At 39.1% G+C, this 27,858-nt stretch overlaps 4 protein-coding genes across 8 annotated transcripts in view; 3 read left to right on the forward strand and 1 right to left on the reverse strand.

Annotated features, from left to right (window-relative positions):
- Nucleotides 1-9,499, forward strand: part of NR2C2 (nuclear receptor subfamily 2 group C member 2) — a 50,726-nt gene extending 41,227 nt beyond the window's left edge. For all 3 annotated transcript variants that reach the window (XM_084530931.1, XM_084530933.1, XM_084530934.1), the window contains one exon: nt 31-9,499. In XM_084530931.1, coding sequence (XP_084387057.1) covers nt 31-205 — 175 coding nt within the window. In that variant the 3' untranslated portion in view covers nt 206-9,499. The remainder of the gene's footprint in view (nt 1-30) is intronic.
- Nucleotides 9,500-10,862: 1,363 nt separating this feature from the next.
- Nucleotides 10,863-27,039, forward strand: MRPS25 (mitochondrial ribosomal protein S25). 2 transcript variants are annotated; one of them, XR_014696454.1, is made up of 7 exons: nt 10,863-11,031; nt 11,113-11,219; nt 11,473-11,560; nt 11,779-12,148; nt 12,265-12,561; nt 21,794-21,962; nt 26,548-27,039. XR_014696454.1 is itself a non-coding variant. In XM_084530954.1 (4 exons), the coding sequence occupies exons 1-4, from the start codon at nt 10,898-10,900 to the stop codon at nt 11,969-11,971; spliced, it is 522 nt and encodes a 173-aa protein (XP_084387080.1). In that variant the 5' UTR covers nt 10,863-10,897; the 3' UTR covers nt 11,972-12,164. The 2 variants fall into 2 exon arrangements, 1 of the variants encoding a protein (XP_084387080.1); XM_084530954.1 differs by lacking the exons at nt 12,265-12,561; nt 21,794-21,962; nt 26,548-27,039 and having other exon boundaries at nt 11,779-12,164.
- On the reverse strand, nt 13,377-27,837 carry RBSN (rabenosyn, RAB effector). 2 transcript variants are annotated; one of them, XM_084530935.1, is made up of 11 exons: nt 27,511-27,837; nt 25,696-25,836; nt 23,841-23,941; nt 23,141-23,186; nt 22,867-23,028; nt 21,731-21,972; nt 20,801-20,871; nt 19,017-19,103; nt 18,413-18,515; nt 17,954-18,028; nt 13,377-17,016 (listed from the first exon to the last, which is right to left on the reverse strand). In XM_084530935.1, exons 1-11 carry the CDS (start codon nt 27,671-27,673, stop codon nt 15,889-15,891), a joined length of 2,319 nt encoding a protein of 772 aa, XP_084387061.1. In that variant the 5' UTR covers nt 27,674-27,837; the 3' UTR covers nt 13,377-15,888. The 2 variants fall into 2 exon arrangements, with proteins under 2 accessions (XP_084387061.1, XP_084387062.1); XM_084530936.1 differs by having other exon boundaries at nt 25,700-25,836; nt 27,511-27,835.
- Nucleotides 26,634-27,858, forward strand: part of TMCC1 (transmembrane and coiled-coil domain family 1) — a 132,120-nt gene continuing 130,895 nt past the window's right edge. The window contains exon 1 of the mRNA XM_084530937.1: nt 26,634-26,769. The gene's annotated coding sequence lies outside the window, so the exon portion shown is untranslated. The remainder of the gene's footprint in view (nt 26,770-27,858) is intronic.

The following is a 27,858-nucleotide window of genomic DNA, read 5'->3' on the forward strand; positions in this document are numbered from 1 at the left end:
TATTCATAATTAGCTCAATTTCTTTTTCAGGTTAGCCCGGATTCTAGTTCGCCTGCCAGCACTTAGGCTGATGAGCTCTAGCATTACTGAGGAACTATTTTTTACTGGTCTCATTGGAAATGTTCCAATTGACAGCATAATCCCCTACATTCTCAAAATGGAAACAGCAGAATATAATGGTCAAATAACTGGCACATCTGCATAGTGGGAACAACACAATTTGATGGATCAAAGTAATTTTCATAAAAACATACAATTGAGAAGTTGAAAGAATAGCAGTTTGGTATGTACAAATATTTCCAACTTGTTACGCGTTTCCTATCAGATTTCTCCTTGTCTGTGTGCCAACATTGACAAAATTGAAATGGCTGTTAAAAGAGCTGCTAACAGGACCTTTTCTACCATAAGGAATATTTTGGATGCCTTTCATTCAAAAGGCTATAGAATTACTGAACATAATTTTCATGTGCTTTGTATTTAGAAATTACCAGTGGTTAAAAATAGAGTTTTATAATATCAGAGACTAGTAATAAGATTACTTTAAAAGTAAAAAATGACCAGTTTGTGTATATTAAAAATAACCTTGGAATTAATATCTAATAATTTCCAGGGTGTAATACTAGCACTTTGTAAACACTTGTCGCCGAAACGGTAATATCATCAATGTCCTGCTTATGAGTAGGGAGAATGAAAAAAATTACTTATGTCCTTAGTCAAAATGCTAGCGATGTATGTGAAAATGTAGAATGCTACAGGAGACAATCATTTATTCTACAAAAAGTCACTCCATCTTACGTTATACGTTAAATAGTAATGTGGATTCTTAAATCAGATATCCACATTACATGGAACTATATTGTTAAGTTAGTGACATTGTAATTAATGGCATGGTGTGACCATAGTGACTATTACATGCTACAGAAATTACCCAAACTAGGAGAAAAAAAATGCATTTCTTGCCACAGTGGTGGTGAATTATTCAGATTCATTGAAGTTTCTATTCAGCCCAAAAGTCACAATAAATGTTATTCTAGTAGGAAGCCTTTTAACTGTGGGGAAAAACAGTCGTTAACTGGAAGAACACTTATTTTCAGTTAGAGCTGTGATGCACTTTGAGTATGCTCTGTGCATTCCCAAATTTATTCCTCTCTGTACTCCTGCACACTCTCGTCATCCAGCCAAATATAAAATTTTAAACCTGATATAGTGGGAACCTCTGTTTGTCAGCAACAGTATATTATAAAGCTCTCACTTCATTTCTCTCCCTTTCCATGACAAAGTGCTCCAAGTCTGCAGTGCTTTCAACCTTCCTGTGAATCAGTTTCAAACAGAAGTATAGATGGGATCTACATTTTCATGTATTATTGCAGTTAATGACTGATACACCATAGAGTGTTAAATGAACAACTTTTTTTAACTGTCTGAAGTAATGAGGTATCTATATGTTTTCTAGTACTGGCCTGCAAGTAATGCATCCAGCATTACTTCTGTTTTAGTATAATTTATTATTGACCTTAAGAAATTTAACTAATCAAAGTTTGTTTGTTTGTTTGTTTTAAAAAAAAAAGTCACGGTGGTTAATACCTTTGTCAGATCCTGGCATATTAAAGGCATTAATTAGTTTAATGATTTCTTTGGTAGAGGCGTTTTGTATTTACATATTTTTATATGACAAAAATCTAATGATGAATTCAGCTTTTTTTTCTTCCAGTAGTAGTCCATATTTAGAAACACTAGACAGGTTGGTGTTTGTGTCTTAAGGGTTTCTAGATGAGGCTTCTGATATACTAAAGATTCTGACCTGGTATACTTCAATCTCATTAGGAGGCTCACATTTGTATAGCTCTTTATGACATGAGTGCTATGTGGCTAAGGCTATAGAAATTTCACTTCTGGATGCATTCAGGTCTTGTATAGTGACCATCATTAGAGCATTCAGAGCCTTCTGTTCTCAAAAGGTTGTAACAAGGAGACCAATATACATGCAGAGATCTAAAATACTGCACTTTTCTCTCAGCTTTTGCTATAACAAATGACATTCTTATATTTTTAATGTGATGGAAGGCCTGCAACCTAAACATTAAATCAACTGGAACGCAAAACTTTGTACTAGCTGTTGTATTTCAATATAACTTATTCTGTGATTGTGTCAGCACTTCTGATACAAAGTCCCTGTTTTAAGGGTATAAAAACTATTTGTGTCTTTAACAAGAACAGAAGTACTGACCTCGGAAAGAGTTGTGGCTGGTTTTGATTTTTTATTTTTTTTAAAAAAGGGTTATGTCATTGTTATAAAAGTGGAATACATTGAACATGTGATTTTTTTATTTTTTTATTTTTTTACTAAAAACCAAACAAAATTAGTTTAATTTTACTTCAATAATTTGTAAATATAATAATAATTCAGGCAACTAAGTAGGCATTGTTAAGGACAAAATAAAAAATTAAGCACAAAAGATAGCCATTGATTTATTTTTTTTTCCCAAATTTGAATACACAGCTGATATTTTTTCATGGCAAGTATTGTTTTGACTTCAGCTTTTAAAGTTAGAGGGTCCCATTTTCAGTGCAAATACTTGTTTTCTTCGTTTTTGTTATTTGTGCTGTGACCACAATTGTTCAGGGAATGAAATAAAGCCCGCTATAGTTTTTTGTGTATGGAGGGATCACGTGAAGTAAAACTTAAAATGTATGCATTGCATTACATTTGTAGATCAAAATGGTAAATACCATGCAGCTCTGTTTACAAATAAACTACACTCCCTACAAATGCAAGGCCACATAATGATATCCTTGATACATCTCTGTTATTCCCTTACTCTGCAAATAGATCCTTGGACTGTAACACTATTTTACCTAGGATAAAACATTAATTTATGTAAATGAAATTACTACAGTGCAACACATATCTAGGGTTTATTTATCATGTGTGCATTCAATTGATAGAACCAAACAGTTACATACAAAAGATTCTGATAATCACCTAAAATAATAATTTGTGTAGCATCATCAGCACGATTTGCAGACATATTAGTCAGAACCGATATAATTTAGTCCTTATGCCATTAATGAATATGTACATTCTCCAACTATACACTGTTTTGATTCTAAGAATAAGTTTGTTTTGTAGAAATTGGGACAGCAGATGGTAGGTTCTTCAGCTTAAGAAATATTCAGATTCTAAAATGTTAGCATTCAAATAGGCAAAAACTATAAATTCTAAAGTAGTTGTGATGAGTAACGTAACACTTTCTCCTCACATGCTGTTCAAGGGCTGACACAAAAATGAGGTTTGGCATGTGTATGAGCCATTGAAAGCAGTCACTGCCATATGAAACTATAAACCATCTTCTCCAGTGTAGTTGCACTAAATTTAAAGTGTAATCTGTCAGTGAAGCTATTTTATTTAATATTGAAGTAAATGTTTGTCCTTCCCTTCCCTGTCCATTAACAGAAAACAGGTGTTCCAGAGACACAGAACCAACAAAGAGGTTTTCTGCCACCAGTTTAGGTGTTGCTTGCTAGTGACAGCAAAAGGGCACAGCTGAGAAAAATTGGTCTCATGAAATTGTTCCTGCTCTATGTTAAACTTCGGCACTATTTGCAACCTCTTGAAGGTAGTTGGGCTTTCAGGCCACTCTAACATAGTGAAAGCAGAGTAACAGATGTGTTCCAGCTGCAAGCTTAAGAGTCTTAAATCATCTTTGCATGACTGTTATCTAGTTTGCAGTTTGGCTGCATAATAAATTCTGATCCCATATAATCCAGCTATGTTATATAAGGAAGAGGTTATTACTACTGCAAAAAATACTACAAGGCTAATGTAGTTCTTGTCATATCTGAGTTTGCCGGTGACTGGAAAACACTCACAGACTAATCTCATTAACTTTGCTTTTAAATTACTTTTTACTTTGTGTCTTCTTGACAAGTGTGAACTTTTGCTTGTGAATATGGAGCAGGATTTTTTAAATTATTGTCATACATTTTTGGAAAAAACACTTCTTGTTTTTGAAGTATGGAAATAGCTTCTTTTCATAAAGGCCTAATTTCAAGCCAAAGTTATGTTTACAGAAATAGGGCTCAAAGGATCACAGTCTGAAAGTGATTCTAAGAAAAAATAGTGTCTTGCTGAAACTCTACATAGTGCCTAAAATATACCGTTCAGAATCTTCTAGGTCCTGTTTCCATTGCTGTTAAAATGAAAATATTTTAACTGGGTAGAAAAATACTGATAAACTATCTAATTAGATCTATCTGAACTTGATTACATATGTATATTGGTAATAGTTCCTTCATATAAATGTTAAAATTCTGTACTGACTGGTGCGAGAAGGACTCCTCTTGAGAAGGAACTGGATTTGGATCTTGTAGATAAAAAAAAAAAAAAAAAAAAAAAAGATGAATGAGCAATAATAGTGTAGGAGCATTTGGGTTTACCTTTGTAATAATTATTGCTTTTGTTACAAAGGCAAAAATGTATAATAACTTACTTACATTGAACTAATGGGATGCAGGACTAAGACCAGACGCAAAAGTCATGTTTCTCTGCCGATTTACATTTGTTGTAAATTAAATACAATGCTTTTGGTGCCAGTGGAGCTATTCTGGTGTGAAACTGGTAGAGAGGGAAATAATCATCTCCAATAATTTTAAGAGAAATCCTTCAAACAATCCTCTGTTTTAGCTGCCATAAAATGTTATGTTATTAAAAAGGCTCAGATTTCAGAGTACTCTGAAATGGGAAGATGGGAAACTATTGTTGGTCACTGGTGATTACTTAGTATCAGTTACTAAATCTTTTTGCTGTCATTTCTGAAGTACTTGGCCCTTTGGGCAGCCCTAAGGCCTCCAGTGAATAGCACTGATTTGAGATTTCTATGCTGAAAACAGCTGCCTCTGCGTTCTCATTATAGTACCCTTCAGCAAAGGGCATATTCTAAGGTGTAACAGGGAAAACAAGTCAGGGCTCAGCTTCCAGGCCAAATCAGTCTCCTGAGGGTGCCACTTCTTTGGTAGAGACTGTGAAACACTTCAGTGTTTTCCATTGTTATGTGTAATACACAGGATTATTACAGGTTCCCAAATGAGTTCATTCAAGATACTGAAGATGCTAGTGCGTTTCCCTGTCCATTCCAATTAAGAGGATAGTTGGGATTCTTCCCCAATTACCTGTTGTTTAATAAGCAAGCGATAATTTTAAAAAGCACTAAACAGTACGAGTAGAAAGGACATCAGGAATATAGTTTAGCCAATAAAAAGGAATTTATTAGGCTGAAGACTGTAGTAAAGAAGCAGTGATCAAAGCAGCTTTCTGCAATAACAGTACCATTGAGGGGGCCCTGTTTCAGTTGAGTGATGTGAGCAGTAGAACTGGTAGGTCAGTCAGACATACGCTTCCAGCAAGTGTTTCAAAAAACTAAACTCTGAGTTGTGATAGAATCATTGCTCAGTTCCACAGCATTTAAGGCACCTATAAAATAAAAGTGAAACATTGTAGTTGTTCTTGGCTTTAACTGCTGCTAACTGTAGTTTTCTTCAGATGCCTATAAATGATGTACATGTAAGTGCACAGTCATTTGAACACTGCTTAGTGAGGAAAGAACAGGTCCACCAGTAAATACGTACAGGATCACACCCCTAGCAAATAAATAAATAAATAAATTTCTATTTGATATCTCTCCCCTCTCCTTTGTTTATTCTTCAGAGCACAAAAGCTGGCAGGTTGATTCTTTTTTTCTTCTGCTGTTGCCACAAGTGAAAAAGCAGAAACATCAGGCGAACAAGTAGGTTCCCATCTGTCCCAGTAGTTTGTCATTCTTGCCATACAACAACGTTACAGCTGTTGTGATGGCTTGCTCTGATGATTAACATGGGCCTGTTGTGGCAGCAGCACACAACATCTGCAGGCCTGATACCTCCATATATCCAGGTGGAATCAGCAAAATGAGGCCATGTTTCACCCCTTAGACGAGCATAAGGGGGCAGAGGAAGGACAAATTGTCAGCTTCTACTGAACTTCTGAATGTCAGAAAGCAACTCAAAAAAAAAAAAAAAAAAAAAGGCTTTATATGAAAATTAACAAAAGAGGGCAGTAAAGGGGAGCAAATGCATTTGCTTTTTGCACCTTCTAATTCTGAAGTTGCTGAGTTGTTTATCAGTAAAGTCTCCAGAATTAAGTTCAGGCTTATTGTTTGACTGAAGATGCCGTAAGCCCTATTGTTAGATAATGATACAATCCTACTTCTGCTCCCATTAATATTATCAACATTATATGGGAAATAATTTGTACTAAAAAAAAAATAATTAGAACATTGTACCAACGGTGCAGCTAAAATAATTTTTTTCATAAAGTTTAAATACTGTAAGTCTAAATATATTAGGCTTGGAAAACGTTAAGCCCCAGAGTTACCTTATTACTGGGTTTTTGTTGTGAAATCATGCTAAGTTCATCACAGATAATACTGTCATAATGTTCCATGATTCCCACAGTCTGTTTTATCTCTTGAGTTACGTGAATGCTTTGAAAATAGTGTATTGTTAAATTCATGCCATTCTTCTTCCTCTCTTTTTTAAAGAATTTATTTTACACATCTTTACTTTGTGCCTCCCACCGGTGTGCATTTCTTCATGTTCAATACTAAAACTCAATCAAGCAGCTAATGCCTATGTACATAGTTGTATGTATGTGTGTATGAATGTATATGTTTATATCTGTCTAAATACATGATGTACAGTGTATATAAAGTGTGCAGTGTATGTATATATGTACAGATATGTAGCCATGTATTCATGATATTCTTTATGTTAAACTTTTCATTCATTTTCTAACCCAGAGCTTCTTAGCTGTCATTTCTTAGCACAAACTAAACCTGGCTTAAGCAGGTAAATCCCCATGATTTCAGTGCTTTGCACCTTTTTCTAAACCCAGCTTGAATATCACGGAATTGTAGGGGTTGGAAGGGACCTCAAGAGATCACTGGGTCCGACCCCCACTGCCAAAGCAGGTGAATGTGGTATTTTCTTTTCAGTACTGACAAATAAATTCAGTGAAGCTTGTGTCTTTCACATTTTTCCCTTTACATTTTTATGTTTGATGAGTGAGGTCAGCCAGTGAAGAGTAAATAGAACCTAAAATGTCTGTTAAAAATAAATGTACGAATAAAAAGGTTAGAAAGAAAGTACTTTCACATTTCAGTATATGCTCACTCATTCTCTGTCAGCTTTCTGAAAAATGTTTTTTGTGTTGGTTTTTTTTTTGTGAAGTTTGTTTCCACAGTGAGACTTGTTAAGAGATTGTTTCAAGTCTTCAGGTGTAGCTAAGTGAAAGAAAACCAAATTGCCTTTATCATTGAACTGTAGCACACAAAACAGGATGCAATGGATGCCACTTAAAAAATAAACACATATTACGATAATGATAACATGAAACTAAACTTAATTAACAAAGGCTATATCATCTGTTCAATGAAGCAATTACACATAGTGGTAATGAAGTAAGAGGGAGGTCACAGTTTGTTTCTTAGCAAACATAAAAACATTGGATTTATTGGATTTTCACTGTCCACTTCAATTGTGTATTCACTTTCCAAAGGTATTGTTTTTTGTCTAGCTTAAACTAAACAAAGGTAGTTAGTTTAGTTGCCAAAGCTAATGTCCATTTTCATGTCCTGTCCTTTTCTGCAGACTGCAGTTTCAGATCTTAGTGTCTGTGTCAAGTTTCCCTCATTCACAGTGGGAGATGGGCACATGGAGCATTAATGAATAGACTTGCAATAAGACAGTGTATTACTTGTAGGGAGTACTCAGCTACTTAAATTATCAAAATGTAAGTTGTTCTTGTACTTTTTCCCTTCTGATGACTTGAACTTGGATAGAAAACATAGAGAAGTAATTATATTAATATTAGTAAAAATAACAATAATAAAAAATTTACAAACTGCTTAGAGTAGTTCAGCATGTCTTGTATTGAAAAGGTGAAGTGGAATTTTCTGGGCATATATTTCCACCTTGTAGGCTCAACGTGGTGAAGACTTGTGCATGTTTAACTTTGAGCAGATGAGCAGACACTGATTAAAATAATGGGAGTTTCTTGCATGCTTAAAGTAAAGCACAAGCTTCGTTCAAAGTCAGGCCCTCTGCGTGTAAAATCTCTGCTATGAAGAATGCTAAGAATGTTCTCTTGTTTCTTAATATATTGTTAGAAACCATTTGTTTGTATGCATTTGTTTTAAATATAGAACCTGTAAAACATCATTCTTTAATATTTCAAGCCATTTTTCTGAGATGTTCAGCAGGAAAACTAAGTTAATGGCAGGAATTTCTGTGACAGATGGTCCTTCATTGGTGTCATGACAATCAGTGTGGTTTGAATAATGTTTGCTTTCCTCCTTAAGGGCTGAATGGAAACCTGAATGTCTGTTCGTGTCATTGTGCTGCAGTAAAATCTTAAAGATTAGGAAGTGGATTGAGGTATTGATCTGGACTGAATCTGTTTTAAAAAAAATAAATAAATCAATTGTGGATTTATAAAAAGAGCATATTTTAAAACTGTGAACTTGTTTTATGTAAGTTTTGAGTTGTTTTTATTCTGAAGGGCAACATACACTCAAATTTAAGTGGTGCTATGTTGTTATATTCTACAGAAACTGTGTAACGTGAAATCAACTTTCTCTATTTGATGTCAGAAAGCAAAAGTCTAAGAAGCACACCTATTGCCAGGTATCTAGCGCCCCTGAATAATCAGCTTCTTGTACATCATTTTTTAATGATTTTAGATAAATGACAAGAAGGCACAGGTCCATTTTAATATATTTTCTATGGCTTTGGGTTGAAAGTAAGATCGAATGAATTTCAATTAAAAGGGAATTCTTTAAGAAGGAAACACTGCTTACATATGTTTTATCATAAATTGAATTAAGGTAAAATGTGGGAATATTTTTTCATAATTAATCCGTACTCTAAAATACATTGCAAGCCAGTGTTCAGATTTGTAACTGAGAAACTGCACATTGTGTAAGTGTTGTATCTGTTTGGCATAGGCTTACCAGGGAGCTCTGATTTCTTATAAAAAAAAAAAAAAAATTAAAAATCCCATTTTTATAAAAGGAATTATCTAATTTTAATTCCTTGAGATATTTTCTGGAGGTCTCAGCTTTCTAGAGGATAGTAAGCAATTGTTTATGCTATTATATTTTAATTTCAGATTCAAACCTCACAAGAGTTACTCATTTATCACAGCTACTTTTGTGGAATCAACATTGTATGTGTAATAGCATATTAAAATAATAGCATGATTTTTTTAATCTGAATTTTATATCTAATCAATGTCTTCAGTCATGAAGAGGAATTTGCATTGTTGTGTTTGTATATAGAGTATTGCAGTGCATGATTTAGCTTATGCATTTTATTAAATGCTGTTTAAATGTGGCATTATATTGTTGTGGCTTAATACTACTACCTAAATGAGGTTTATACTATTAAAGTGAATTACAGATAAAAATGCATTCTTGATTTTTATTCATAAGTTCACTGAATTTCTTAAACATTAGGTGTCTAAGCCCAGTACTCAATAGGAACAGAAATTTCCCTTCACTGTGATCAAGCTGAGAAGGACTTTTTCCTAAAAGCTTTAGTTCATCTTCTTCAGCTTTCTGCATTTCTCTCTCTCTTTTTTTTTTTTTTTTTTTTTTTTTAATGGAGAAAATAGCTATTAACAGATACTACTCTCATCTGTTACTTGCTTTCTGCTCCCTGAATTTTAAATTAGGGTAGTGTGTGTTGGATTTTAGTTCCCTTCAAACACGCTTTACAGCAAAGACAATGAAATTGAACTCTTCCAACTGGTAAACACATCCTTAATGTTATTTATGATGTGGTTGAGATGCACCACATCTTTTACATCTATTTTTATACAGAAAATGGTTAATTTCAGTTCTTGTTTTCTGCAATCAGGAACTCTACAACTTCAGCGATTTTCATTTAGCAAAAATGAGGCTAAAATGATTTTAGGCTTCAGTTGTCAAGCCTAGGTGCTTAAAATAAAAGAAATATACATGCAAACGTGGTGAACAGGTAATTTTCAGTTAGGAGCCTCCTCTGAAGTATGAGGTCTTGTCCCTTAAGCTGAACAAGTTCATCCTCTGACTATTGAGTTTGTAGAAACAGAACTACGCCGCTCGGAGGCGTGCTCCTGGTCAGGGGCAGGGTGTGGTGCTGGAACGGTGTGGAGCACTCTGTGTACACTGCCTGTAAACTTACGCGTGCAGGCCGGCATTTTTTTTGTTGACGTTTGGCAGAGCAGTAGGGCTTGTTGCAAACAAAAATACACATTCAACCATGCCATGCCAAATGTATTAATTTAATTGTTTTTTATATTTCTTATACTATAAAGTGTTAGTGACCAAAAGAAAAAAAGAAAACCCTTGCCCCTAGCGTGTTTTGAAACGTCTTTTCCGTCGAGGTACGATGTTACTAAGAAGGCAAACGCCAGAAATGGAGTGGGAAGCGGTTGTGGTTATCCTTTGTTCTGTTTTCCCGGGGAGAGGGGGGGCAGCCCCGTCTGTTTTTCGTTTTAGTCCGTCTCCTGCCTCGCGCTGCCTGTCAGCCGGCCGGCCCGTGCTCCCCGCCTCCCGCTGCACCGCGCCCGGCCGGGGGAGCCGGGGGCGGCCTCGCGCGGGGCAGAGCCTGGGGCCCGGCCCGCCCGCGCTCCCGGCAGCCGTCGGCCGGTCCGCCAGCTGCGCCCCGCGCGGGGAGAGGGCTCGCGGGCCCCGGCGCCGGCCGAGCCCCGAGCGGCGGCCGCCCCCCGGCCCTCCGCGGGAGCGGCCGCGGCGCCGCCCCCCCCAGGCCCCGCCCGCGCGCAGGGGGCGGTGCCTCCCGCCCTTCCGGCCGCGGCGGCGCCATGCCGATGAAGGGCCGCTTCCCCGTGCGGCGGACGCTGCAGTACCTCAGCCAGGGCGACGTCATCTTCAAGAGCGCGGTGAAGGTGATGACGGTGAACTACAACACGGCGGGGGAGCTGAGCGAGGGCGCCAGGTGAGCCTGGGGCTGCGGCGGCAGCGCGCCTCGGCCGCGTCCCCGCCGGACCCGTGGCTGATTTCTCCGCCCTCCTTCTAGAAAGTTTGTGTTCTTCAACGTCCCCCAGATCCAGTACAAGAACCCCTGGGTGCAGATCATGCTCTTCAGGAACATGACCCCCTCGCCCTTCCTCCGCTTCTACCTGGGTAGGTGGCGCCGGGCCGGGCCCCGCCGGGAGCCTCCCGGGGCCCCCAGCGAGCGCCGCCTGCGGGGCCGTGGCTTGGCGGGGCCTGCTGGGCGCCGCGCCTCGGCACTCACTGCCGCGGGGCAGCGGGCTTTATGCATCCTTTTGGCTTCGTGCTTTTGGAGTGCGCTCTTTGTAGGCGCCGTGAAATTGCATGTGGTGGGCAGGGAAGGGGCTACGGGAACGCCAGCTTCTGCCTGATTTGTTTTTGACAGACAGCGGAGAACAAGTTTTGGTTGACGTGGAAGATAAAACCAACAAGGAGATAACTGAGCACATTAAAAAAATCCTGGGGAAAAGCAAGTAAGTAACAATACGCCGATGTACTCACGTCATAGGATGTAGCACACGTCATAATACGGTCCCTACAAACTGGTCAAGTATGTAGGATTTTTTTTTCCCAAATAAATTGGCAAATTTAACCAGGTAAAACCATCCTTCTGGAAAACTGTGTGTAGGGAAGGGACAGGAAAGGCTGCCATTCAGGCTTCTGATGGTAACAAATGAATCTCTTTTTCTAGAGAAACACTTGAAAAAGAGGAAAGAGAAAGAAAAAAGCTATCACATCCAGCAACTTTTGGGCCCAAGAAGTATCATCTGCGAGAGTGCATGTGTGAAATTGAAGGCCAAGTTCCCTGCCCTGCCTTTGTGCCACTACCCAAAGAGATGAGAGGAAAATATAAAGCTGCTTTGAAAAATGAAGCATCAGCCTGAAACCTCAAGCCATGCAGTTGCTTCCTCAGGGCTGGGTGATCAAGGTGCTTCAGTGAGAGACAAGGGTTAAAACGTCCTGGAAACAGGAACAAGCAAGTTGGTGTGATACTGACATTCTTGTCCCATAATTCTTCTAGCTACAACTAGAATAATTAAAATAAAAAATATTAAATAAATGTAAGTTAAAAAAGCAGCTTTTGTTGTGCCAGTTTTACAAAGCATTGCAGTCAAAGCTGTGTGAAAGCAAGAAGGAAAACTGACCAGAGCTATATGTTTTGTACTCATGCCTACAGATAAAAGGTTGTAGCAAAAATAGCAGATTCACAGAATGGCTGATGGTGGAAGGGACCTCTGGAGGCCATCTCCTCCAGCAGGGACACCTAGAACAGGCTGATAGTCTTTGATGATCTTGAAGGAAGACTCCACAACCTCTTGGACAACCTACACAAGAACTCCATCACCCTCACAGCAGATGTCTTTTCTGATGTTCAAAGGGATCTGTTCCTGTGTTCCAGTTTGTGCCCATTGCCTCTTGCCTTTGCACTGGGCACCACTGAGAAGACACTACCATCCTTGAACGTTCTCTTCAGGTATTTATATACATTGATAAAATTCTTCCTCCCCCCCACGTGCTTTCTCCTCTTTAGGCTCTAAGCCTTTCTTTGCAAGAGAGATGGTTCCAGCCCTTAACCCTCTTAGTGGCTCTTTGGACTCTAACCAGTAGCTCCAAGTCTCTCTTGTACTGGGAAGCCCAGAATGGGAGCCAGAACTCCAGCTGTGGAGCAGCAGTAGTACTTGCTGGTTCTATGGGGAAGGATCACGCAGCCTCCTGGCAGGAGTTTGCCTGATGCAGTCCCCAAGATCATGTTTGCTTTGATATAGAGAAACTGGGGGTAAAAGTTGATTTCTCTTGAAGCAGAACAGGGTTTCACAGACTTTCAGAACATTTCAAATGTTCCCACCCATTTCCAGCTTGTACTAACTGAAGACAGCCAGATAATATACTCCCAGCTGAAAGTACATGCTGAAACAAAAAACCCACATGCAAGGGAGAAGCATAGCTAGAAACTTTGGCTTCCAGGTAATTCTAGTCAGCAAGTTCATTATGCTTCAGAGGCCAGTGCTGCTGCTCTGTAACTGATTTTCCTTCAGCTGCTCCTGGACCGTGAGCATGGTCAGAGTAGCTTCTGCCTCACCGAACAATTACAGTGTACCTATAATAGTATATAAATACATGATAGATAGTACTACATTGCTTTGAATTACATCGTTGCATATGCCATTAAGCTAGGATTATCTATTTCTGCAGTAATTTGCACATACACTAGTATTTCTGAGCAGGTGGTTGAATACAAAATTTCACACCTATGTGAATGAGCAACCTCTAAAAATCATCAAGGGCAAATACAGCACAAAATAAATGTTTATTTTATCTCTGTTTACAAAGTTTTCATACAGAGTAGTGCATGCAATTTTAACAAATGTCAATGCAAGTTATTTATTTAGCTTTGTGGTTATGAGTCTTCATTTTGTTGTGCCTTGTGAGCATTACAGCAATCCAAATACCAGCAAATACCAAAATCCAAATACCAGTGAATGTCTTCACATTAGAGATGACTTTAGTATCAGATCGCTAGTCACATTTAACACTGACACTGATTATGAGGTATGCTAGTCTGTTACCTGCTTGTAAAAATATGTTGTTACATATACAATAAGGATACTTTATTAGTGTATTAGACTGAAAATACAAAGAATGCAAGATAGTTACAACAAGGAAAAACCACTTCTAAAAGCAAAAGCTGAAACCACTGAAACATTCTTTTTGCATCAATATCAAAAGAAGTTCTGGGTTGCAGTGCAGGGAGCAGTCCTCTTGACTCACAAACTAGTCTGTCTTAAACAGTTACCTTATACTACTACTTTAAAAACAATTCTGTGTATAAAGGGGGATAAAGTTTAACTATCTTAATGTGTCTCTTTATCTTGCTGCCTTCCTAAATGTAGTGCCACAGCGCACTTAGGTTGTGCTACTTTACAGCCTTTCAGAATCCTTTGTTCTTTATTTCATTTGGTGCAAAGTAACACTTAGGGACTCAATCAACAATAATAAAACACCTAAATATACACCCTCAGGGTCTTACAACAACCCATTCTGCACACCTTTCAAACTCAGATTTATACTACAGTAGAAGAACAGCTATGTTCTTCAAGTGGCTGCTCTAAGTTATTTTGATCATTTACTAGTGTTACTGAGGATATGTTTTGTTAGTTTGAAACAGAAGTTCTACAAGTCCATACCTCCACATGTTTACAAGAAAGTAAAACTAGGGTTCTTGCTGTTTAGGAAGCATGATTATATGTGTGTCTCAGAAACATTACGTGATGTTCACATTATAGCAATGCTATTCATGTTATTGGAGACATAGGTAAAAGTGTCCTGGTCCATACAACTGCACTTGTGTAAGCCCACCATTATTAGTGCCGTACAGTGCAATCTGCCCAATTTCCTCTATTTCAGCTTTAGTTAAATACACCCTTTTGACTAACTCCTCCCAACCACCTTTTCAAACACCAATGCGTGACGATGAACCTCTGCATCTCAAAGGCAAAAATCAAAGCAGCTGAGGCACAGTCTTTTGCAAAGATACATGCTGACTTAACAGTGAATGATTCTACATTTCAGTGTCAGTATCTTCAGAAGCCAGCATTAAGCCTCCCTGCACCACAGGTGCTGGCCATCCCCTAGCCCTCCCCCACGTCACAGGTTCACACCAAGACTCCAATCTGGAGCTTCTTATTTAAGACAGATGTGCCTGATTCTCTTAATTTCTTTTGATGGGAATCAAGTATAAGATAGGACCTGCTATTTGGCACCATCACAGCCCAGTTTTCACTGAATTCCAGTTTAGTGGCACTTCAGCTCTCCATTATAAACAGAACTTCTGTTCTCTGAATGCTATGAAGAGGGTTCCAGTCTTACAGATAAAAGAAACATGATCATTCCGTTACCCAGAAGACATAAAGGAATATACAAGTTCCACGATATAGTTAGGAATTGCAGGGTCACCTTTAAAACTGTAGCTTGTGCTAGCCTGACATACTTCTCCCTGTGAGCGAGTATTTAGGTATTCATTCCCACACAGGTAGGTCTCTGAAGCCAGTTCAGCTTTCTCTCTTACACTGCAATTTGTGCCTAGAGTAACTGGGAAATTAGAAATGATGAAAGGGCAGCACCCAAATTTTACTCATGAATTTTTGTAAACACTTTTTAAAAGTTACTCATGTTAAGATCAGTTACAAAGTTTTTCCTCATAGTCTTAAAATCCCTTTTATGTATTAGCATTGCACAAAATTGATCTGCAGCCTGTGTATTCTGTATCTCAAAGAATCACAGCAGCCTTTCAACAGCCCTTTCCTGTAATTCCATTAGGGCAATTAGGCTAGCCTGTAACACTTGTACTGTGCCATTATCAAAAGATGCACGCATTTTAGAAACATTTTCATCTCTTTTGTTGGAGTGCCGCTTGAAAAACCAATAATACATCTAGTACAGTAACACAAGAGAAAGGAGGAAAGATGACGAATCAACCCTGAAACCATTTCCAAGTTGTAGTTCCCTGTTAACCCCTAACTCTTTTGACCAAAATACACAATATAAGACCAATTACCACTGAGAGGGTTGTAACAAGTTATTGTAAAAATTTCTTAGTATAAGTGTTCAAGACTAGCAGCATTCCTCAATTTTCTTTCTTCAAGGCTGAGTAGTAGTGGAAATACATAAATGAAAGTGCGTAAAAAAAATCCCACAAGATTCTCCCAATTCCCTCTTGTAACCTGTACTCCCATTTATCTGTTCTACTTTCCCATCTTTAACAGCGGACATGAAGTAATTATTACACAGCCCTACTACTGCTTCAACAGTTGGATTTCTCCTTTTGTTTTGCTAAGGTGTACTTCAATTCCTTCAAGTTCTCTGTCAGTACCTCCACCTCATCCATTCGCCCACTATGTTTGGCATCAAATATATAGGCTTTGATATTATCTATCTGTTGGAGAAGCAGTTCCTCCTCTATAGCCTCCTCTTCTGAGATCTCATTGCCATCCTCCACTTCAAAGGGATTGGTCGAAGATCCCTCTTCAAATGGATTCCCAGAATTCCCCCCAGACTTTTGACATGGATTTTCATCCTCTTCAAAGGGGTTTGAAGTACTGACAGATGCTCCATTAGTTTGTTCATCCTCCTCATTCTCAAATGGATTATATTCTTTTTTATCACTTTGTACAATAGCGTTAGAGAAAGGGATCAGTGGAGAAATGTCTTTGGCAAATGGGTTAGCAGGATCTTCCTCTGACAGAGGGGTATCTGTTTCATCTTCAAAGGGGTTTAGACAGGCTGCCCTATTTTGGTCTTTGTCGTGTTGTGGAACGTTCTGGGGTTTGACTGGAAAGATAAAGTTATCTTTAGCTGGCAGCTGTTGAACAGCAGTAGTTTCAGAACTTGGGTTCCCTTTCATCTGAGTAATATCCAAATCCAATCCATGTGCTATCAAGTTCTGATTCTCTTTTGTAACTTCATGCTGATGCTGCTTGACTTCTCTGAAGTCTAAGGAGTGTGTCCTTGAATGTTGAGACATGAATTTGTGGTGTTCTCTTTCCCATTCTTTTTCACAAAGGACCTGAAGTTCCTCCCTCTGCATCTCTTCCTCTTCTGCCTGTTTTCTAGAAAGCTCAATAGCTTTCAGAGTTTGTTGTTGATCATATTCATCCTGAAGCTGCCTCAGGTTCTCTTGCAACATACGGACCTCATCTAGCCGATTAGCTGCTTTTGCTTGCTTAATAAAGGATGTGATGTTGTCAATCTGCTGAAGAAGTGGGTCTGCTATCTCACATTGTCGAGATACGCTAGACGTAGGTAACCAGCCTTCAGATTTCCTGACTGTTCCTTTTTTTAGGTTACTTGCATCACCGTTAACTGCAGCTACAGATCTGGAAGTTGAATCCTTCTGCTTTTCCTCTTGTCTTCTGTGTGCTTCAAGAGCCGCCTAAAACAAACATGTAGGGAGAGAACACCATGATTTATTTTAATATCCATAGGTACAAAAAGTTAGGCTTTATCTACCTTAGACACTGCTGTCACAAACAGATCAGTTCCATTTTTGCTTACTCTGCAGAAAATGGTCGTTTTCGTAATATTACCTAGATGCTTCCCTTCAGTTTATTTGTGAAGGTACTTAATATCCCTTCATATCTGCCTGTACAAACTTGAGAGCAGTGACAGTGCTATACATAAAGCAGAAAATGCCTAATCCAGCTGTCCAAAGAGTGGCCTCAAACTGATTTGTACAGTAACTGTATCACAGTCAACTATAGCAGGTACTTCTGTAATAGAGCACCAGTGTTAAAGATCACTGATGATACTAGCTTTTGGAATGCAATGATTTTTGTTTCTCAACTTCTACCTCAACATAAAGTTGGTTTATTTTACATTTAGTGATGTTCTCCCTCCTAACTGGAAAAGAAATAAATCCCAAACCTCTCTGAAGATGCATCCTTATTCTTGATTATTTTTTAACCACCTAAAGAAGTCTCCAAATTCTACTTGTGCAAATGAACTCCAGAACACAATTTGAAAATCCACATAAGCTAAGATACCTAAAGGCCTTCTGTTGCAGTACTGCAGAGCAACAGCAAAAGTAAGCAAGTCACTGCTGCTTTCTAGAAGTACCCAGCTCTTGGTACTGACCTCTGTCTCTCTGTTCTGGGTAGAAATAAGATGACTGTATTACACAAATCCCTGAAAATGGACACAGAATGATCACCAAAAAATTTTTTTTGAAGTTCAGTGTTAAGGACAGCTATTCATTCATACACACAGAGGTACTAATACGTTAAGATTAACTCTCAGTTGTAAATAACTGTGCATGTCTTTAAGACTTTGAAGGAGGCCCTCATACCAATACAGATCTTAACCTGTCTTACCATATGTAGTCTTCTCTTCTTCAGTTCTTCATACTGATCTTTGGTTGGCAGGGACATTAGGCCAAGCAGTTTTTCCTGGGAAAAAATTGAAATACTTAGTTTTACTTGCAGGCGTTCAGCCAATTTTTTAGGATTTTTTTTTTCCTTGAATATAGAAATACCACCAACAGAACACAGACAAATAAGAGGGACTTCTACACTATAGTTACTGCTGCAAGCCTGAGCATATCGTGGCTGCCTTAACTATACCGCTAGCTAGGCTCAACCTCCACCAGAGACAAAGCAAAGATCTCTTAAGCCCCTGAACACAATACTGCTCTGACTACACTATCGATTCAGTGGAACTACAGAAAAATCCACAGAACTAAACATTCTGTTAAAATAGTTTTAAACCACAGGGATGCCTAGCAAAGAAGAGAACACTACATAAAACAAATTTAGCTCATATGTTTAATTTACCTGAACAAAAAGTGTAGCCGAGTATCTTATCATTCTCTGAAGCTGTAGTGTTTTAGGATGAGGTTGGGGCTCTTCATGCAAGCCTAGATTCAAAATCTTCTTACTGAATCAAAGCAAATGTACAATCTCATCAGTTCAAAAACAAGGGCCAAGGAAAATACAACAGAAAATGAGGCAGACAATATCAAATTAACATTTTCCAATGTTCTTTTAGGTAAGCCATTCTAGATATTACAAATTGTAACACTTAAAAAACACAAAAACCCTATGCCTCTGTTTGTCTCCTCTGCACTTAAGCTATTTTCACTACAGAGGAATGTATGGTTGGAAAAGGAAGTAGAGCTGGATAGTGCACAGGAACAGCATCTACCTTTCAACATCCTCATTACAACTGAGCAGACAAGTTGACTATGAATAAGCAGGTAGATGTTACAGAAATGTAGGCCCCAACAGTTGAGGATAAGAAAAACTACAGAAAAGTCATTACAGAAGGATATCCAGCACAAGCTGTATTGGAAGAGGAAAAAAAATATATCCTGCTTTTCTTTATTGTTATGATGCACATGAGAGAAAGCAAGAGACAGCGCGTGCACACTTCCTTTACCTTAAGGCATCTATAAATTCATATACTCTTTGAATCTCCACTCTCAAGTCATTTGCATGTTCAAGATTGTAAGTCGTCTCCCCGGCACTAAGAAATAAATACAACTTTATTGTAAGCCATGCATCAAGCTAATAATAAATACAATGCAGGAAGTTATCCCAAGGAGATGTCAACAACTGTAAGGATAGTCAATCCTTTAAAAGGCTTTTATTTTGAGCTCACTGTGTTTTAAAGCCTTTTTGTTCTGACAGAAGTGGAAAGTGATAATCAACTTATGAACATGAAGATTTAGTAGATCATTTTATTTATGATTTTATTATTTACACTCACAGGAGAAATTGGATTTTAATACAAGAAGAATCCCACTATCAATGATATCTAAGATATACAGAACCTAACAAATACATTTATTCTGTATTTTTTTTTCCAGGCCACTGGGTGCAGAAAAGAAATGAAACAAAATGAATAAGCAACTATACCACTAAAATAGCTCTCTCTGCTTACGTTTGTCAGAAAGCAGAAGGCTACAACCCCGCATGAGTGTCATACTTAAGATGCTAGCAACTGACTGCATCTACACGGATATCCAATCACTAGAATCCCATATTTATTGAGAAAACAAATTAACATTTAACAGGGAAGACTCTTCACCAGTTTCTAAGCTTCCCTCTCCTTTTATATCTCAGATACACAAAATAACAGTCATGCACTCAAAAATAACTTTTCAGGACTCAGTACTAGTCAGAATGAAGTATGCAATGCAAAATCCTTAGTGTAACAAGTCAAGTAGGGAAAACAAAACAAAGGTTTTGTAAGTGTTTAAAGAAATGCAAAATGTGATTGTTGTTACAATCCTTTTGAGGGGAGATCCTAGTGCTCTTTATGAGGTGATCAAACATTGTAATTTGGGAAGGTATCAAGGTCCAAGTCAGCACAGTATACATAACGTATGCATTTGTGCATACTGCTAATTCTCTGGAATTTCCAGTATGTTATTAAAAAAATATTTTAAGTAGTACAAATTTTTAAAAGATTAAAGAAAAAAACAACACCCCACTTCACATCTCCTTTGGAACAACTTCCAGAAATTTGCTGTACAGCTTCCTTCTTTGCCCTATAAGCTCCTTGAAATCCATCAATTTCAGCAATACCAGAAATGGCAAAAGTGACTTTTTTATAGCCAAGAAATGTAATGTTTTTCCCTCTAGTCTTCACTACTCTATTACATTTCATATATTAAGCACATGTGGCAGGCTTATATTACATTCATTCAGTATGGCAAGTCTTTCAGCAGGTCATTACACTTAAGGACGTAAGTAATGTAAGTCCTAATTATATTCAGTTCTATAACATTAAATTCTGACTATGCTTAAATCAGAAGCTGTATTTAAGACTGATAAAACCATAGAACTTATCCCATTCTACAAGTTGAAAGGCTAACCCTAGCATTTATTACTTTTTTATTATTTTTAAATACAAATTTGTGGGAAGAAACCCAAAAATCCAGGCACCCAAATGATGCACCAAAAGTCTGGAATTAATAATGAGTCATATGCTAATTAGTAATAGATCACAGGGATGGCACTCATCAGCTTTAATAATCTATTCCATTAATTAACATGGGGTTTGGACAGGTATTTGCCTAGATTTTTTTTTTTTTTGAGTACTTTCTTATGACCTACACAATCTTGTAGCCTTAGCACACCACTTCTTTACTACTTCTCATTCTTACAGTTGCATAAAAATGCATATATTCATAAACAAAATTAGCAAATAGGGCTTACTTTAGCGATTCTGCCATCTTTATATATTCTGGTGCCTTCTGGTCAACCTTCTCCATACAGAGTCGGAGTTTCTTATTTAAAACAAAGTGTATAAAAAGAACTCACGTCAAAACACAGATGTAAGCACATGCTGACATAAGCCTTTCAATGTGCCTATGCACACCCCCAGCTAACAGTGATGAAAGCCCTTGGGCTATTAAGGATCACAGCGCCCTTCGGCTGTCCTCAGAATACAGATGCCATGGTCATGAACAGAGAGAGAATCTCTGTACCCCTGCAAGGTGAACTTGAATTCAGAAGCTATTCTGATGGGAAACTTAGGTAAATTCTAGTCTTAGTTTCTTCATAGAGAGCATCAACAGAAAGTCCCATTAATACTAACCTTGGGACTGGGAGAAAGGTTTACAGACTGGATTGAATACCCAGTGACTGTCAGTACCTGCTATCAAAGCATATTTGAACATAAAAGTTCCAGCCATACACTTGGTCAATTTAGATGGTTCCAAGAAGTAATTCCCACCAGTGTGAGGACAGAGTGCTGACAACATGAGGTTGTACAGTTCCAGTGCAGCCCATTAACAAAGCGCACAGCACATCACTGGTTTAATAAGGACTGTTTGGAGGAATCCCAGTTGACATAGTTCACAATTTTAAGAGAGGCAACACAGAACTGTTAGTTTCAGATGCAGAGAATAAAGCTGTGCCTTAAAATGAGGGTTTAAGTTATCATGGGATATAAGTACTACATGGCACCTGGCTCCATCATTTCAGATTTTTCTATGTGGCATCAACAACCATTACAGTCTATCTGTACACAGGCAAATACTAAGCCATAACGAGCTTGGACATGAGAGAACAAGCTAGAAACCAAGTAGCAACAACTGTAGGTATATATACTGACTATGAAAGCAGCAAGTAGCTTCATTTTACCTCATAGAGTTTCACAATCTCTGGAGTGTATTCTCTCTCATCAATCTGTTGTTCTCTTTTCAGCAGGGTGTCTTTGCAGTGCTGACAACAACGGATTCGGTCATCATCCTTCTCATCCAGAACTGAGCTTACACTGCTTATGCTGCTAATGCTGCCACGGCGGGAGCCATGGACGCTATTAGGTGAAGAGCTTGGACTAGTATGAGAACTCAAGGCCTCTTTGCTGGCACTGGTGAGTTTGCCTAAAAGTTATATACAGGTAATTTTACATTGATTGGAGAGGCCAACAGATTTTACCAACACAAATTAATTGCACTTTTAACTGAAGCTACTATTACCAAGAATAGTAGAAAACTGTCTTGAAAAAGAAAGACATGCAAGGAACCCATGACAACCAGATCTACAAGTCAGAATTTCAGTATTCACTGTAAGATCCTGCTCTATTCTAAAAGCATGTAGAGAGCACTCTACTGGGAACCACTTACATTCTTTATACCTAGGATAATGTGAGAATGTTTCTGAGTTGAACGTTGGACCTTGCATAGTTACAAAACAGTGTGTGGAAAACAGCAATGTTAATGCTGTACTTATTTTTGTGCTTGAACTCTCTGAAGATCCCAATTAACATCATTTATTTCCACAGAAAATAGTTTCCTCTCTAGATAAGAAAGGAAACTAAAGTTGAAAGTGCTTCTTAAAAGGGGCTTGTGGATGAATTCCCTTGATGTCAACATTTGGATAATCGTGGTCAAGATTTGAAATATCCACGGTAGTTAAATGTCAAGAACTTCTAGAGTTATAACTCCAAAAATTTATACCTCCAGAGCTATGGTACTCAGTACAATTTTGGAATATGCCACATCTAGTAATATTATGTACTAGTATATTCTAGTAACTTTTTCAGCATTTTGTAACGCTTCCCAATCTGAAGAAGGAACAGAGACAAAGAATATAAAAATCATTCTTACTCTGTTTTGCAGACAAGTGTCTGCATGGAACTGACTGACACACTGAAGAATGAGTTTCCCACACAAACAGAATATTAAGCTTGTTTTCTTGTTGCAAAAAGCCAGGATGCCATTAGCACACTGAGTGAGATAAGGAAAGGAGGAATTAACACTACCCACTGCACTTACTTGCCAAAGGAAGACTGACAAGTTCCATGCACTTCTTGCACATAATGGACCCACAAAGGCGGCAATGGTGACGTCGATTTCGAATACTGAACTTACTGCCACAGTCTGGGCAGAATGGAACATCCTGATCATTGACCCAAGGCACAACAGACTTCTCTATAGCTACAATCAGGTGGAGAGGGGGAGGAATACACACAATGTAAGATATTCATTCAGTTAATTCCTTTGCTGGTAAACTATAGCAGCAAGTAGTCTGAGGTAAGCTCATACCAACCTCTTATTTTAGCGGACTCTGTATTTGCTCTGTCAAACGATGTAAGCTAGTAGAAGACAAACAACAAATTCAAGAAAACTGAACTTTTGTAAGAAAAAAAAAAAGGCAAGAACTCCACAACCTCCTAACCCCCCATCCCATCCCAACAGGAAAAGTCTGCCATTTTTAAAAGCCTGTTTCACATCAGATTCCTGCAACCTTCCTGATTGTTTCTAATGCCATATTCAGACAAGTAGTGCTAAACAATTACTGCCAAATCTGCTCCAGTCAGAGCATTTGGACATAATTCTCAGATCATCCAACATTATTGCAAGTAAAAATGCAAATAAATCAGATGTCAGTGGTGGACTTTGCTGAATGACGAGCTGGAAAAATCCTGACAAATGTTAGGGAGAAACTTTGTAAGGTGAAAGATGGAGAAAACATACAGGAAAAAAACAGATGGTTCTTAAGTACATGAAAGCAGCATTTTCAGTTTGGAAACGCTGCATAGAAACAGAATTCATGTGTGCAGTACAGAGTCAGACCAAACTACATAAGGATAAAAAAAAGAACAGTCACTTGTAAAGAGTCATAATTTACTATCCTTTAAAAAGTGCACTGCTGCATAAATGGGCACCCTTCACACTAAAACATGACTACATGTCTAGGAAACATTTAAGAGACTAGAATATTAAAAAAAAAAAAGCAGCAAAATTACCTTTTCTAACCTGATTATTAACTTATTGACTTCAACTACATAGTGATCAATCCTGGCTGCTCGGTGTTTCTTAAAATCAGAAAGATGGCTTCTCATAGCACCTTGGGAGAGAGCAGAAAGTTTTCAGAGTCACCTAGGTGTTTTACATGGATTTAAATACATATAAATGCCTCTCGAAAAGCAGCTATCCCTTCTTTTTCACCATTTATTTCTCATGTTCAAATGGCATTTTAACAACATTAGTATCCTAAGTTTTTGTGGTTCTGTTCCACATAAAACGTGTGGATTAAAGCCTAATTAATGGTGTTTTATTTCTACTTTAAAAAAACAACAACTAAGAACACTACATTAAAAGAGAACATCTACAATATTATTATTATTTATCTCCATCCCTCAGTTATATTTGGCAAGCTATTATCAGCTAGCACTTTTCTCAAAACCAGCTGCCATTATTTCCTGACTGTATCTGGAACAAAGCCAAGATGCACGTCCAGTGAATATTTGAGGTCTACACAACAGCACCTTCGCTTTCAGATTTTTGATCATCCTTCTCACTTTCAGAGGTCTGAACAAAATCCTCAATCACAGTTCAGATTTACAGAAATGTCATCACCAAGTACACAGAAAATCAATAAAGCATCTATTTAAGAAATACACAATTCATTCTCAACAAAATTGGGTTTAAGTTTTAATCGTTTTCTTAATAACATAAACCAGATATTGAAAAATCAAAGACACAGACAAAATATAAGTTATCTTTCTTCTGACTGGTAGAACACAAAAGCAGATGTTGCTCTTTGACACTAACTAAACAAAGGATAATGTCACTTCCTCATTCTAATGAAATATGGAAAAAACCCTCCATAGCCGAATTCATAGGAATGGGAAAGCCCCTCTAGCTAACTGAATTCAATCTGTTTTGGAGACATTACAGGACCCCTTTCACAAATCCACCAAATCCTATTCTGAAATCCTTAAGGTTCATATTCCCCACTCTGATCAGAAACCTTCTGTTAATTCACTGCTTAAGTTTATTCTTAGCTACTAATTTTGACTATTTCAGCAGCAATCATGGTATGAAGTCAAAAGTACAATGATCTACAGAACTCAGACTCAAAGGGCAAAGTCCTCATCTGCCAGCAGCACAGGAAAACTCCCAGGACCCACAAGAGACAGTGCTGTCTCCTCTCCCTGAAAACAACCATAAATTTCTGCAATAGTAAAAGGCAATTTCCAGTAACAGTATTTGTAATTAATGGCTCAGTCAACATATTAGTTAACTTTTGCAAAGTTTAAATCTATAGCCACAGTTGTTTTATTTTTGTTTGATTAATTTAAACCTCTTTTTAATGTGAGATTACCTATACCTCAAATTCAAAGAAATAGTTGAAAAAGTTTAAATCAGGGGAGAGGCATTTTGTCAGGCATATAAGCTAACATCTACTTTAACAGTAACCCAAAAGGCAGAGATTTAATATAGCAATAGCTTATTAATCAGAAAATTATCTGTTTTGTTAAAAGCTACAAGATGCATGCAGAACACCTCAAAGCTAGATGAGCAGTGCTATATATATCCAGCAAAACTCAACAGCTCAGGTACGTTGAAATAACAATTAACCATGCTCTCAAGGGGTTTGGGTCTTGATTCTATAACACACACACACACGCATTTTCCACATCACCCCTATACAATGTAGGCAGGCTGCACAGAATCAATATGCAAGCCATAACCCCATGCTACAGTAAATCAAATGCAATACAGACAATTCCATGCAGCTTCAGCAAAACCGTTCAATTTCCCCAGCAAAGATTAAAATCAGAGTTACCCCCCTGCGTATCACTCTAGCTCTCCTACCTACTTCTTGGGGCTCCCACATGTATGGATCTACTCCACCATAGCTGAATGATTCATATCGTTCCTGAGATCCAGAATCAGTTCTGTCATCTTCTTGCTTCAGTAGTTTCTTCTTTGCTCTCTTGGCCTTCTGGACTAGATCTGAAAAAGATAAACCCACATACCAAACAGGAGGCTGTTAGTTTAGTTACCCAGTATTTGCCATGTGAAACCAGCATGGAATGCTCCCTATCTTTCAACACAAATCTTTTTTCTTGATAAGTCAACACGTCCTGTTTAGAACCAGAGCTTAGTTCAGAGTCACAGGTGACACTAAATGCTCTTTGTTATCTGTCAAAGTAGTCCTAAGGTCCTAATAGCAGATCAGTAGTTTTAGGCACTCCATTCAGGGACATCACTGTAAACAGTAAACCGTATTGAATTGTGGGACCCCATGCCACAGCACACTGGGACACCACGTATGTACTCTCTCTCAATTCCCAGTGATTTGTTTTGGTTTTGAGTGTGTTCAACACTTTCTTTGTATTTTTTGCACAAAGTCCAAGTTAAGAATTTCAATATGCTTGTACATCTAAATAACTTAAAAATTAGAAAACAGATCACTGCATTATTTTCATACAAATGCTAGTGAGAGGAGAGCAGTCTCCTGGGCCAAAAATAAGACTGGGAAATTGAAATTTGAGCATTTTTATTGCCCTTGTATCTGTACTCTCCTCTGGATATTCTATCTTCAAGAATTAGTTCAATTAGAACAACAAAAAAAAATCAGAATGCAATTGAATTTTATATTCAATAAAAGAAGTATTTGGGAAACCTTAGGAAGACTAAGCTGTTGTTTTCTTCATATCACAGTGAAAACCATGTTGTTGTTTTGGCTTAAACACTCGACTGAAGCAAGCATCTGTAATTCACCTACTTACTACAGCGGCGTGCCCATGAAGAGAACGTGACTGCAGTACTGGCCCATCTACCTCCACTCTCCAAGAAAAAGACAGTGCTAAAAGCTGAGATGTAAACAGACTGATGGAAAGCAAATTCAAGACTTAAGAAATACTCAGTTGGGCTACTCTTAAGGTAGGCTTGTTAAAAACACAAACTTTCCTCAGAAAAGAGACTTTTGAAGTAATGACCGTTGATCTCCAAGAGCAGGGAAAAAAGTAACAGTGAAGACTTTCTTTATGGAACACACAGACCTACCACCATATTTTGCATATCCTTCCCTCCATGTAAAGCAATACTATGTACTAAGGGGGGGGGGGGGGGGGGGGGAGGAAGTTGTACCTTAGTTAACAGGAGTAACAAAGGGATTTTTCACACATCAGTAAAAGCCAGTAGTCCACGGCAGAACTCTGGAACGCTCCCTGCATCTACTCCAGCTCCACCATCCAGTCCTTCTCCACCTCTTCCCCACCGCCACCCTTCCTTATCCATCCCCTAGAGTTTTGGCTGCTGTCCAACCAAGGGAGGAATGAACTGGTATCCGACAAGCACCAGAGATCCGCCGTGTTCTGCAAGGCCTTTGACTAACGCTGGGGAATTCCCCTGCCTTACAGCGGAGGGTTCTCTCGCTAAACGCCCAACAACCGAGCACCCACCAGGCCAAGACCCGCCAGCCTCCCGAGCCAGTAACAAAGCGGGAGCGGGGCCCTGCCCGTGCCCGCACGCCGGGAAGGTTGGGGCGCGGCGCCGGGAACCGCGCCCGGCCCGGCCCGGCCCCGGCCCCGGCCCGCTCAGACGAGGCCGTGGCCCCGCAGCCCGCAGCCCCGGCGGCCGAGCGGCTGCCGCTGCCCGCCGCCCGCCGCGCCGCGCCCTTACTTCGGAGCTGCGCCCTGACGGCCCTGTCCTCGCCCGAGTGCTCCTCCTCGTAGTGCGCCTGCAGCTGCTGGAACGCGCGGAGGTCCTTCAGGCACAGCGGGCACAGGAAGCCCTCCCGCACCTCCGCCGGGTCCCCGAAGGGCGGCGGGCAGCCACACGCCATCGCGCCGGCTCGGCTCGGCTCAGCTCAGCGGCGACCCTGCGGCGACATCGTCCTGCGGGTCCTGCAGCGGGGGGACGCGGGGCGATGGGGCGTGGGGACGGGCCCCCCGCGGCCTTCCCCTGCCCGCCGGGGGGAACCGGGACTGGCGCGCCGGAAGGGGCCGCGGCGGGGCGGGACCGCGCAGG

Source organism: Aythya ferina (genome assembly GCF_964211825.1).
Source record: "Aythya ferina genome assembly, chromosome: 10".
NCBI lineage: Eukaryota > Metazoa > Chordata > Aves > Anseriformes > Anatidae > Aythya > Aythya ferina.

Coding starts and splice junctions, on each gene's coding strand:
- RBSN (XM_084530935.1), bottom strand. CDS start 27,673: ATGGCGTGTGGCTGCCCGCCGCCCTTCGGGGACCCGGCGGAGGTGCGG. Junction 19,104..20,800: donor AAGATGGCAGAATCGCTAAA/GTAAGCCCTATT, acceptor TTTATTTCTTAG/TGCCGGGGAGACGACTTACA. Junction 18,029..18,412: donor CGGCTACACTTTTTGTTCAG/GTAAATTAAACA, acceptor ATTTTTTCCCAG/GAAAAACTGCTTGGCCTAAT.
- MRPS25 (XM_084530954.1), top strand. CDS start 10,898: ATGCCGATGAAGGGCCGCTTCCCCGTGCGGCGGACGCTGCAGTACCTC. Junction 11,032..11,112: donor GAGCTGAGCGAGGGCGCCAG/GTGAGCCTGGGG, acceptor CCCTCCTTCTAG/AAAGTTTGTGTTCTTCAACG. Junction 11,220..11,472: donor CTTCCTCCGCTTCTACCTGG/GTAGGTGGCGCC, acceptor TGTTTTTGACAG/ACAGCGGAGAACAAGTTTTG.